The following is a 12,762-nucleotide window of genomic DNA, read 5'->3' as shown; positions in this document are numbered from 1 at the left end:
TATTGCATTTTTGTAGTGATACTGTTTAACCAGATCCTGACCGTCAATAGACTATAAAAATCCGGGCATTGACCTTTCATGTCAGATGTTTTAAAATGTCCTTGCAGAGATCGTAGCTGTACGCTTATCATGCAGCTGCTGGAGCGGAAAGCCCACTGTCAGTGACAGCATGGCTCCCTATAGAAAAGGCAGGAACATTTGATCTATAAACAGCATTCAATGACGCTGGGTATAGAGATCAGGAAGCAGTAATGCTCTGATCTCCCTAGTCCAAGGAGTCATGTGATCGTTGCAGGGGCACAACTTCTCTAGAGGCTGTATTCCCCCTGTAACTGGGGCTAATATGTCAGAAGAAATCAGCAATCAATGTAATAAAAAAATGTAGTAAGTAAAAGTGTAAAATGTCTCCCAAAGGGTCTTGTATGACCTTGTATGACAAAGTGCAAAATAAAAACTAAAGAAAAAATAGAGACAAAATAAAAATAGATAAAAAAAAAAAAAAAAAAAAAATGCATGCCAAACCACAGCTCCGCCTCCAGTAATATAAAACATACGTCCCATATATCAAAACGATCATTAAGGAACAGGGACATAGTAAAAAATAAATTTTGTTGCAACTTGTCCTATTAACAAAAAAAATATTTTATTATTATAATTTATATAATTTATTAGTAACAAAATTAAAAAAACATGAAAAACAGATTATTTCCTCCCCTTTTTTTTACATTTTTATGGTTATAAAAAAAAGACGTAAAAATAAAACCCCATGTATGATCAAAAAGGCACAAAAATTATTTATATAACCAAAAAGAAATAAAAGTTATAGCTATCAAAGATGTACAGTATGTACTGATATAGGAAAATGTGCCTGGTCAGGAAAGGGTTCACTTTACTGAATGCAACATATATAACATTAAATTACTGATCTGGCCCCAAAGTGATGACTATTGTAGCCTATATAATGTAGCTGGATTCTGGCATTAGTATCTAGTGCAATGCATAGGTGTAGACACAAAACAGCCATATATCTTATCTTACATATCTATGAAATGAAGATTGGCATCCCCCGCTGCTGCATAATAGGATTTATTATTTACAGGCAGACATCTGTGGCCAGGAATCTCTTCTGATTAGCTCAAGGCCTAATGGAACACTCATCAACACAACTGGAGGCCAAAGCTGATAGCCCAACAGCTACAAAGTTACAGACTATTAAAATCAACAATCAACTTCAATTTATTTCTTCTTAATAAAAAACTAAACTTACTAGGCATTCACCACCGTCCTTCACTGTAAGTACCATTGAAATTGAGGAAAGGTGTGGATATTAAGTATAGGTGGAATGCAAAAATATGGCAATTATAGGATGATACACACCAGGAGAAGAATTCTTCAGTTCTACCTAGTTAGCTTAACGTTCTTGGGACTGGCCTGGCTCCTTCAATGTGCTCAAATTTCTATACCTATCAGGCTGCTTGCTTGGTTATTTTTGGACAGTACTATAGGACATTTTGATGTTATTATCAAAACTTGGAAAACAATATTAATAATTTGGATAAAATATATTAGATTTGGCATAGGTAGACATTTTTTTTTCATATGTAAGTTTGAAATGTTTTGATGCAGTTGTTGGCCAAAACATTTTCTGAGCCAAGAGTCCATGCTGCCTTGAGTAGGATATTTATTTCAGCAGATTATCCCACAGAAGAACAAATGATCAGGCATGTTAAAGTCCAACAAACATCTCCAATTCTTCTTTCCCACAAAGATCTCCTAAACTTGTACATACTGCATAATTGAAGCATTTGGCCAACTTTGAAATATATAGCTAACAAAAGACAATTTAAAATATGTTTGATTAGGGTTTTACACTGGTCGTACTCGTTAAACAACTGTTGTCTAAAGGGCACTGAACACATTATTGTATTGTTGGCTTAACCCTCTGAGAAAAGTGGGTTTGGCCAACAGTGTAATGTATTTGGTAGCTCCCATCTCCCCTTCGACAGAGGACATCAAGGGAAGGAAGAATCAGGCAAAGTGAATATTTTTGACCGATACCACTGTTCTTTCAGGAGATAAGCCACCACCAGAAGTGTCTTCAGCAGCTTTCTCCTCTCTCCTCATTAAATACGCATACACTTTTGGCCGAACCAACCACGGATATGTATGGAGGAGTCAGTAGGGAATTTGGAGAGATAGCTGATAGTCAAACGATCCACTACTGAATCTATATGGCAGCCTTAACTGTGCATGCGATCTCAATAGGGAGATGAAGTAAGCCACCGCCAGGCGCCTATCAGCAGATTATCTCCCCTGAGAACAAAAGGATAAGACATGTTTAAATTCAACAGCTCAATCCTTCTTTGTCATTGGGGAACCTCTTATCTTTTTACTCACAAGCAGATTTTTTTTCTCTCCCTATTTAGAAGACACGCATGCTCATTCAATTCAGGAATACATGTGTATAGGTGGTCAGGAGGAATTGGTGTGTAAAGAATAAGAGTTTGGCTGACAGAGATTGAAAGTGTATGGTCACCCTCATGCTGGGCTATTGGTATCCTGCACTTTACAATAGCTCATTTCTGTGTCGGCACGACTAAGGGATTTTATTCTATTTCTTAATAGCTGAAGCTCCTTCATACAAGTAGTGGGATGCTAACATCTATTTATCTATACCTTCTATTTTGCACAAGTAAATATGTACCTGCTTTTCAGGATGTACAAGATGGACTAGTGAATAATTAATGGTTGCCTGTCTTACCCAACTATTGTTCTGTAATTAATTCTACCAAGGTGATTCTCTTTCCTTGGGAGAGATCTCCTTGTATATTGCTTTCCCATGGAGCTTTGCCAATAGGTTTCCATACTATGGAGCACATCTAGTAAGTTTCCATACAGGACTGGTCTCTTTAAGGAGATTCAGCACCCTGACTAATCTGCATCCAAGGCATTGCACAGCCAGTTGGAATGCTACTCCATGCTAAATAGGGACAAGCACCCTGAAACAGCTGTCTACATATAAATATTTGGCTTAGCTATTTTCTATATAAAAAAAAGGTGGATTTTAACTCATGGGCAGGCGCTTTCACAAGGTGGCTCTAGCAAGATGCTTCTCTTTTCTTGGGATATAGCTCTTTGCATATTTGTTTCCCATGGAGCACTTCCAGTAAGCCTCCATACAGGGCTGGTCTTTTTAAGGGGTACCAGTACCCTATCTAAGAGATCAGTGTGGTTTTGTCCACTGTATGCCCCAAATGTAATGTTAATACAAGTGCAATGTAATTTTACATAACAAGTACTCAATGCATGAAACTAATGTCCATAAGGAAATAAAAAATTATGCAGAAAGTTCATGGACATACAAAAACTATTAGAGTTTGTAGATAGCCGTAGACAGATGATAAATGTTGCTTGTAAAAGTATCCATTTAAAGCATATTTTCACGTAACATTTTCAAGCAGTTCAGTTAAAGTGGTGGTCCAGTTTACAAACACAATTTTCATATATTTACACAAAATTTAGAGTACAAGAAGGTCCTGTCCTGCATTACTAAGACTACTTTCACACTTGCGTTTTTCTTTTCCGGCATAGAGTTCCGTCGTAGGGGCTCTATACCGGAAAATAACTGATCAGTTTTATCCCCATGCATTCTGAATGGAGAGTAATCCGTTCAGTTTGCATCAGGATGTCTTCAGTTCAGTCGTTTTGACTGATCAGGCAAAAGAGAAAACCGCAGCATGCTACGGTTTTCTCTCCGGTGAAAAAAACTGAATACATGCCTGAACGCCGGATCCGGCATTTTTTCCCATAGGAATGTATTAGCGCCGGATTCGGCATTCAGAATACCGGAATGCCGGATCCATCGTTCCGGCATGCGCATGCGCATGCGCAGATTGGTAAAAATGAGAAAAAATTTAAAAGACGGATCCGTCGGTCCGCATGACAAGCGGAGAGACGGATCCGTCCTTGCAATGCATTTGTGAGACGGATCCGCATCCGGATCCGTCTCACAAATGCTTTCAGTCAGCGGCAGATCGGCGGATCCGGCGGCCAGTTCCGACGAAGTGTGAAAGTAGCCTAATTTTATACAGTATATTGCATATATATTGGGTATAACATGTAGAAAATAATACATTTAGCTTCTATTAAACTTTTTTTGAGCAGGTAAGTCTGCCATTCATAAAGTGTTAAGAAATCATAAGAAACTATTTCAGCTCTAGTACAGCACTAACTTGTCTTTCAACTATTCTATACATCAATTTTAAACAGATCGTGCTTGCCAATTTCATACCATCATTTATTTAAATATTTGTTTGAAAATACAACAATTGACAACATATGTTTTTACACATAAGGAGGCATTGACATTCATTTTTTTTAAGTTACATTTGCAAATTCTATTTTTTCAACATAAATTCTTTTCCAGCTGATATTTTCATAAATTCCACAGCAAGATAGCATTCTGCATTATGTAAACTGTCAAATGCAACTCTAATAGCGGTTCCCGTCAGAACAAAAAGAGTATTTTAACAGCAATATTTTCTGATTACCAAAAAAAAATGTAAAGGGATTTTCCAAGAGTTTTACACTGATGACCTATCCTCTAGATAGGTCATCAGTATCTGATCAGTGGGGGTCCGACACTCTGGACCCCGCCGATCAGCTGTTAAAGGTGGCATCAACAGCAGTGTCATAGCCTTCTCTATGTTTACTAAGCACAGCACTGTACATTGTGCTTGGTATTGCAGCCCCATTCACTTCAATGCCATTTGACTGTGAGCGCCGGTGCCTTCTCAAACAGCTGATCTGTATCGGACCCTTACCAATCAGACCTATAGGTCATCATTAAAAAACAACTGGAAAAACACATTAATGAGATATTAAATATGGAAAGTATATGTCATAGGATCTTTTGTCTTCCTCTTTGTCCTGTTGTTAATGCATACAGTATACAGTACGTGCTGTATGTACCAGTAGAAACATACATTATTAGTGCTGTATGTACCAGTAGAAACATACATCACCGGCATGTAGTCATTTTAACTCTCAATAATTTCATAATTGAACTTTACTGTCCAACAGACCAAGTGGGTAATATATTTAAGTGCCTGTATATTATTCAATCATCCTCATGAACTTTTCCAGAGTTGGTTAAGCCCTTAACAACCGTCAACTGTCTTTTGATGGTGGGTGGCGCTGGGTAGCAGTCTGCAGTAATGTATTTTGGCGCCTCTGCAGTACTGGGGTGTTGCCGCCATCAGGATCCCTCCAAGAACTGGCTGTTAGTAACTGCTCCAATTCTTAGCACAGAATCTTGCTTCACAGCTAGGGTTGGAGGAGGTTCTAATCCTGGCTGTGAATCCTTTCATTGTCTTTGTAATGGTCCATTCCACTACATGATCAAAGAGGTCTCCCTCCTTTGACGGAGCCTTGGGTTTCCCAGTAGCACAACTGGAGACTGCAACAGCCATTTACCGTCAGTCCTTAGGACCTATGAAGGATCCTATGGCTGTCTTTGCTGTTGGAGTGTTGCCCTAATAGCAGCCTATGTTATGGTCACACAAAGCATAATGCATTAGCATACAGAAGTCTGAAATAAAGTCATAAAATAGAAGATAAAAAGAGATTCCTCTGTGGTTGATACATTTTAATGGCTAACTAAAATAAAATAGCAATCTCATAATGAGATTTAAAAAATGTTACAAATAATGTAATAAAAGAAAACTGCAAAAAACAAGAACAAAACATTTTTGCATATATCTTAGGCTACTTTCACACTAGCGCTTGATCGGATCCGTTCTGAACGGATCCGATCATATTAATGCAGACGGAGGCTCCGTTCAGTACGGATCCGTCTGCATTAATAACTTAGAAAAATTTCTAAGTGCGCAAGATGCCTGAGCGGATCCGTTCAGACTTTCAATGTAAAGTCAATGGGGGACGGATCCGCTTGAAGATTGAGCCATATGGTGTCATCTTCAAGCGGATCCGTTCCCATTGACTTACATTGTAAGTCTGAACGGATCCGCTCGCCTCCGCACGGCCAGGCGGACAGCTGAACGCTGCAAGCAGCATTCAGCTGTCCGCCTGGCCGTGCGGAGGCGAGCGGAGCGGAGGCTGAATGCCGCCAGACTGATGCAGTCTGAGCGGATCCGCTCCATTCAGACTGCATCAGGGCTGGACGGAGGCGTTCGGGTCCGCTCGTGAGCTCCTTCAAACGGAGCTCACGAGCGGACCCGAACGCTAGTGTGAAAGTAGCCTTAGTGTGCAAACATTAAATAAAAATACAAAATACACATATTAGGTATCCACACAACCAAAATAACCTGAAGAATTCATTTGCCGGGTTATTTAGTTTGAAATGTGAATAATAGCATAAAAAATAAACAACCAAAATTTTATATTTCTGCATTAAAAACATCATATAAATTACATTATAATTTACATGTACCTTCAAGCAACTACAAAAAATGTAAATGTCTCCCACATAAAACAAGGCCTCAGACAGCCATGTCAATGAAAAAAATAAAAATTATGGCTGCTGGAATGCAGAAAGGCAAATACTAAAAAAAATTGGTGGTCATTAAGGTCTGGTCATTAAAGAATTAAGAAAATAAATCTGAGCTCTGATCTTTACTGACCTTATATTTCTATAAAAGATAACTTTTAGTATAGTTATAAAAATGGAGAAGAAATGATAGCGGCACTCACCCGGGTGTAGCAAAAAGATGTGCTCAGCACACACGCCTGTATCCGCCCCAGCCTGCTGTTACTTTGTACTTGTCTTTCCTGGATTAAAGACATCTTTTTGCTACACCCGGGTGAGTGCCGCTATCATTCCTTCTCCATTTTTATATCATTACTGTGAACTGTCCTGCCGATAGCAGAGCACCACTAAAGGGCACTTCTTTGACTGATCTGTGCAGTTCCCACCTCTGATTTGGCCGGAGACGCCGGCAGTGCCGCCTCACTTCTCTATTGTACCGTTACTTTTAGTATAGTGTTCTTCCAGTTTATTCTAGTACCCGATGAGAAAGGGTGACAGGTAGAATGTGTTGTGATGAGTAACGTACCAGCAGATCGCAAGCAAAGGTAATAAGTTACTGCAAAACAATGAATTCAGAATATCCAATGCAGATACAAGACTGGTTTGGAACAGTGACCAAACCTTTTAATAGAGAACATGAAATATGTGTGGAAAAGATGGAGTCTTTTGATTAAGTCAGCCAGTGCTCATGGATGTGGAAAAAGAGATTGTCGCTATCGAGGGCATTATTTTTTGCATTTCTGCCTCTCTCTGGCAGAGGGAAGATGGGGGGTAGGGTTTAAATAGGAAGCAATAAGGTAAGCATGTAGGTATGTTTAGCTCATATGCAGTTTAGTGTTGAGCACGAATATTCGAATAGTGAATTTTTATCGCGAATATCACCACTTCGAGAATTCACGAATATTTAGAATATAGTGCTTATATATTGGTTATATCGAATATTCGCCATTTTTTTCCCATCTGAACACATGATTCCTCTCTGCTTTTTTCTTGTGGGCCAATGAGAAGGAAGCAATGTCAAGTTCACAACAATACTTAGTGTACCAATCAGTAATCTGTAGTCAGACCTGCTCAAATGTGAAGTTGCATGTAGTGCGAAAAAATATTGTAATTACTGCCGATTAGCGCAATTGCAAATATATTGGAGCACTCTATATGCATATAAAGCTATTGTAATGTTCTGCCGTGCCAACCATTTTCTCCAGTCTCAGAAGAAACTCATGAAACTTCTAGCAGCTTGAAAAATGTAGCCAAAGTGACCCACATCTGTATTTCGCGTTACGAATTCGCATTGCGCGATTTTTACATTGCCGATTTTTCCCATTCAATAAAATAATCTTGAATTCTCAAATTCGGGAATATATGACGAATATTCTACAAAATATTTGTGAAATATTGCGAATTTGAATATAGCCCCTGGCGCTCATCACTAAATACAGTTATAAAAGTTCTGAAATATCTGTGTGAGGTATATCGGCATTATTGTTCTTTAGAACCAAGGTTTTAATATGCATTCATAATGATTTGAATTTAATTCTACATTAACGGGTTGGTTAGGTTGTTGTTTTTATCTAATGCCAGCAGCCTGCCTCTCTAAGCAGAGGATTCATACTTACCTCCTTCGTGCTGCCTCCACTGTGTCTATATTCACAGCATGGGCATAGTTGCATTCTCTACTGCAGCAAATGAATGGCTTCAGAGGTGACATGCTATTTCTTGTCACATCACCTCTGAAACCAGACATTAGCTGCAGCTGAGCATGTGACCATGCCGATGCAGCACTGGATGCAAACATTCCGGAGACCAGAACATAGACACAGCTGAGGCACTTTGGGGGACTGGAGGGGTGGGCAACAAGTAAGTATGAAACTTCTTTTTAGAGAGAGAGACTAATGGCATTAGATAAAAGCTCGTTATTCCTGGAGAACCCCTTTAATCTTTCCTTTTACTTGTGATTTGAATTATTTTGTTCATACAAAAGAGTTGAGTAAGTTTGAAACTATATTGTATGATTATTGTGTACTAACAGCCTGTAATATAGTCCACATCACATCTCTGCAGGCTTCATGATCGAGATGTCCCTAAATTCCTTCATGGTTCAATTCTGGGAAGTAGAGTCTTTACACTGGGCACTGTACAATAATCGGTAGTTGGAAAGCAAACTGCCCCATTGCATTATATGAGGTTTATCAAAATTGGCATAAAGGAATACTGGCTTAGTTCTGCATAGATTTATTAAATCTTGTGTAAAGGAAAAATGGTTTAGTTCCCCACAGGAACCAATCAGACTCCACCTTTCATTTTTCAGAGCTCCTTTGAAAATAGAAAGATGGAATCTGATTGGCTGCTATGGGCAACTAAATCATTTTCCTTTACACAAGATTTAATAAATGTCCCCCATTATCTTTAAAAAATTACTCAAATTTTACATAGGCTATTGTAACATAACATGAATTCAAAAGTGAATATATATATTTACTAAGTATGATTAAATATATGATAACAAACATATTGAATATTAAAAAGTAAATAAACATCACTAGTCGAAATGGGATGGAGACTTGGTTGATCATGCAATAACACATGGCTGTCTACCACGCATGATCAACACCTCAGGGTGTACAAGAGATAGGGCAGGGTGTACAAGAGATAGGGCAAACCAATTCTTGCATCCTACCTAGGATGAAGTTCTTAGTAGAGTCTCCCGAATATATGTGTATCACACAGTTTAAACCTTTAGCCCCTCCTCCAGTGTGCAGCGCCCATGTCTCTGAGATCGCTCACAATGAGGGATAGGTACTACAGGAAAAGACACATCATTACACAGAATGGTAATAATACAAGGAAACAGAATTAAAGGGACAGAATCAATCAATCAGTTATATTTGAAAATAAATTGTGGTGTTCAAAAGTAGACATTGAGTACAATTTTAAGAGTTTGTGATAATTTTATAAAACATATGACCTAAAAATCTCTAGAAATAAGCTATATTCATATTTTAAATGTAAAGTCTCAGGCCGGGTCTCATATGCACTCTGTCAGCGTATTGCTGACACTCAATGCATTACAATACATAATGTATTGTAATGCATGGTAGAGGGAATCAGACACCCAAAAGTTGAAGTCTCATAGTGGGACAAAAAAAAAAGTTTAAAAAGGTGTTTTTCATAGTAAAATAATAAAAGTTTTAAGTAAAAAAAAGCCCCTTTCCCATAATAAAGATATAAAAGAAAAACAGACATATTAGGCATTACCGTATCCATAATAACTGGCTCCATAAAATATCACATGATCCACACCATCAGGTGAATGCCGTAAAAAAAGTAAATAAAAACTGACAAAACAGTAATTTTTTGTCACTTTGCCTCACAAAAAGTGTAATACCAAGTAATTAAAAAGTTGTATGTACCCCAAAATGGTACCAATCAAACCATGACCTCATCTTGCAAAAAAACAAGTCTATACATAAGACAATCGCCTGAAAGAAAAAAAATATGGTTTTCAGAAATTAGCTACACAAAAAAAATTATTTTGAAAAATGCTTTTACTGTGTAAAATTAAACAAAAAAATAGACATATTAGGTATCTATAAAAAGATCACATGATGTCATAAAAAAAAAAAAAGTGCCAAAACAGCGATTTTATTTTGTGGTCACCTTGCCCCAAAAAGTGTAATATTGAACAATCAAAAAATCATATGTAACCAAAAATGGTACCAAATGTCAACTCTTCCCGCAAAAAAACAAGCCCCTACACATTGGCAGAAAAATAAAAAAAAACATGGTTTTCAGAAATTGGAGACAAAAAAACGGCTCTATAAAAATTTTACATGATCTACCCCCTCAGGTGAATGCCTTAAAAAATAAAAAACTGGGCCAAAACCCCTTGACCTTAAAAGTGTAATATTGAACGATCAAAAAAACGTATGTACCCAAAAATAGTACCAATAAAAATGTCTACTACATCACGGTATCTATAGGGTTGAAAACCAAGAGGCTAGCTCTCGGGCTTGTTACTGGCATCCTCTGTGGCCAAATGAGGATGCCGGTAATTGATTTAAATGTGCTCAGCCTTGTTGAAGAGGCTGACAGCATTTAAGCTGCAATTCCTATTTTGGCCACCAGTTAAAAAAAAACATGTATTTTAAAAATCCATGATTGTTCAAAATAAAAAAACTTAAAAAAATGGATTTTGTTTGCTCAAATACGATCTTCAAAATCATTACAGAAAGGTAAAAAAACTTAAAAAATATATAAAACTTTTTAAAAATATAAAAGTTTAAATCACCATCCCCATTTGTACAATAAAAAAAAAAAAAAAAAAAAAATAACATCATGGATATCACCCCGACCGAAAACGTCCATACTATTAAAATATAAAAATTATTTTCCAATACGGCGACTGACATAACGGGAAAAAGGGTCAAAATGACTAATTTCCCATGTTTTCATTGTTTCTCTTACCCAAAAAAAGGGTAATAAAATGTGAGAAAAAAGTCACACACACTCCAAAATGGTATCAATAAAAACTACAGATTGTCCCGCAAAAAATTAGCCCCCACACAGCTCAGTAGATACTAATTTAACATCATTTTATGTCCACTCAGTCAGGATCCATTTTGATGGACCAAAATGCAGTGTGCTGTAAGTTTTTAAAGCCATCCAATCCAGAGGAAGGCAAAAAAAACAATGAGGTAGAAGCCTATTTCCTCATCTTAGGGCAAAATAGAATTCCCTCCTGACTCTAATCAGGCAACCAGAATAACTCCCTGGATCAACAGTCCTTCTCCGGATAGCTAGTATCTATAATGTGTAATATTATTACACTCAAGAATTACATCCAGGCCCCTTGAACTCTTTTAGTGAGATCACTATTACAACCTCTTCTGGTGGAGAGTTCCATTTTGTTTCTTTCCTAGTAGCCAAAGGAATGGCAGTTCGAAATAAATTAAACAGTCCTTCCATTTTTAAACAAATTTTTTTATACTGTTTCTTATTGTCTTTTATGTAAAATAAAAACTGTGTGCATTTGGGGGTCGGCAAGAAACTGAGAATCGCTTTGTTTTGGTTTTTCGACTTTTCTTTTGTTATTATATAGTTGCACACCCAGCCTGACTGCTGTCAAAGTGTCTTTTATCGATTGCTGTTTGCTTAACCACATTGTCTTCCGGTCTTACAAATAAGTCTACCAAGTTATGGTTTTGATATACCAAATGTACCAAAACTGCTCATTACAGGCTTTTTTTATCCCCATCTATGTCGATATAGGTCACTTTTTACAGTTTAATGTATAAAAAAACAGGTTTCTTTAATTCCATATCATCTGTGACTTTTTAATTTAGTAGATTACAAATGGCTAGGATACTTAAGGTTCCTACTGAATACTGTGCATCTCCCTCTCTTTCTCCTCCAGGATGACAAAGAAATTGACCTGGAACATCTCCACCGACGTGTAAACAGTCTGTGCACTGATGATGAAAGCCCTCATAAACAGTTTTCTTCCTCATCAGTGGATCTGACACCTCTAGACATTGACACATTACCAACAAGACAAACTCTGGAACAAATTAGTGATTTCAGAAACACTCATATAACTACTACAACCTTTATACCGGAGCAAATACAGACACTTAGCCGTAACTTGTCTACTAAAGCTGCTTCTGGATTTTCATTTGGCAACGTGCCTGAGCACCGAACTGGTCCTTTTAGGCACAGGGCACCCAATGGTGGATTTTTTCGAAGTCCAATTAAAACTATGTCATCTATTCCATACCAGCCAACTCCTTCTTTAGGGCTTAATCTTGGTAATGATCCTGACCGAGGTACCTCCATATGAGCTTTAGAGAGTCTCTTCTCCACTGTTGTTTCTTTATGTTTCTTCTTCTTCTTGGACTCTATTTGCCAGGAGCATCTGTAAAACGATGGGACTAACATGGATGTATTTTTTTTATATCAAGATTATTAATAACAATTTTTGTTTCTTCGCTTTATTCTTCCTCAATCCTTTGTCTGTAAATGTATTTTAGAACTTGCAAATTAATTTTACTGCCTCATCTTAATTTCTTCTCTGTTCTTTCTGGACAACATGTAAATGTATTTTTGAATCTCCCTTTAGTTTAAAAATTACATCTGCAATAATTCCAATTCTTTGCATCTTATAGTATATGCTGGTTCTCCTATTTACTTCACTTCTGCTGCTGTGTCCTGTAAAACTG

At 37.4% G+C, this 12,762-nt stretch overlaps 1 protein-coding gene across 1 annotated transcript in view; it reads left to right on the top strand.

Moving 5' to 3' along the window:
• The window catches only part of GRID2 (glutamate ionotropic receptor delta type subunit 2), a 1,539,079-nt gene extending 1,526,696 nt beyond the window's left edge, over positions 1–12,383 (top strand). The window contains exon 16 of the mRNA XM_044302725.1: positions 11,961–12,383. Coding sequence (XP_044158660.1) covers positions 11,961–12,383 — 423 coding nt within the window. The remainder of the gene's footprint in view (positions 1–11,960) is intronic.
• Positions 12,384–12,762: the final 379 nt, after the last annotated feature.

The sequence above is a fragment of the Bufo gargarizans genome, chromosome 1, assembly GCF_014858855.1.
Source record: "Bufo gargarizans isolate SCDJY-AF-19 chromosome 1, ASM1485885v1, whole genome shotgun sequence".
Taxonomy (NCBI): Eukaryota; Metazoa; Chordata; class Amphibia; order Anura; family Bufonidae; genus Bufo; species Bufo gargarizans.
The sequence above is the reverse complement of the archived record's forward strand: the minus strand, read 5'-3'. Positions and strand labels throughout refer to the sequence as shown.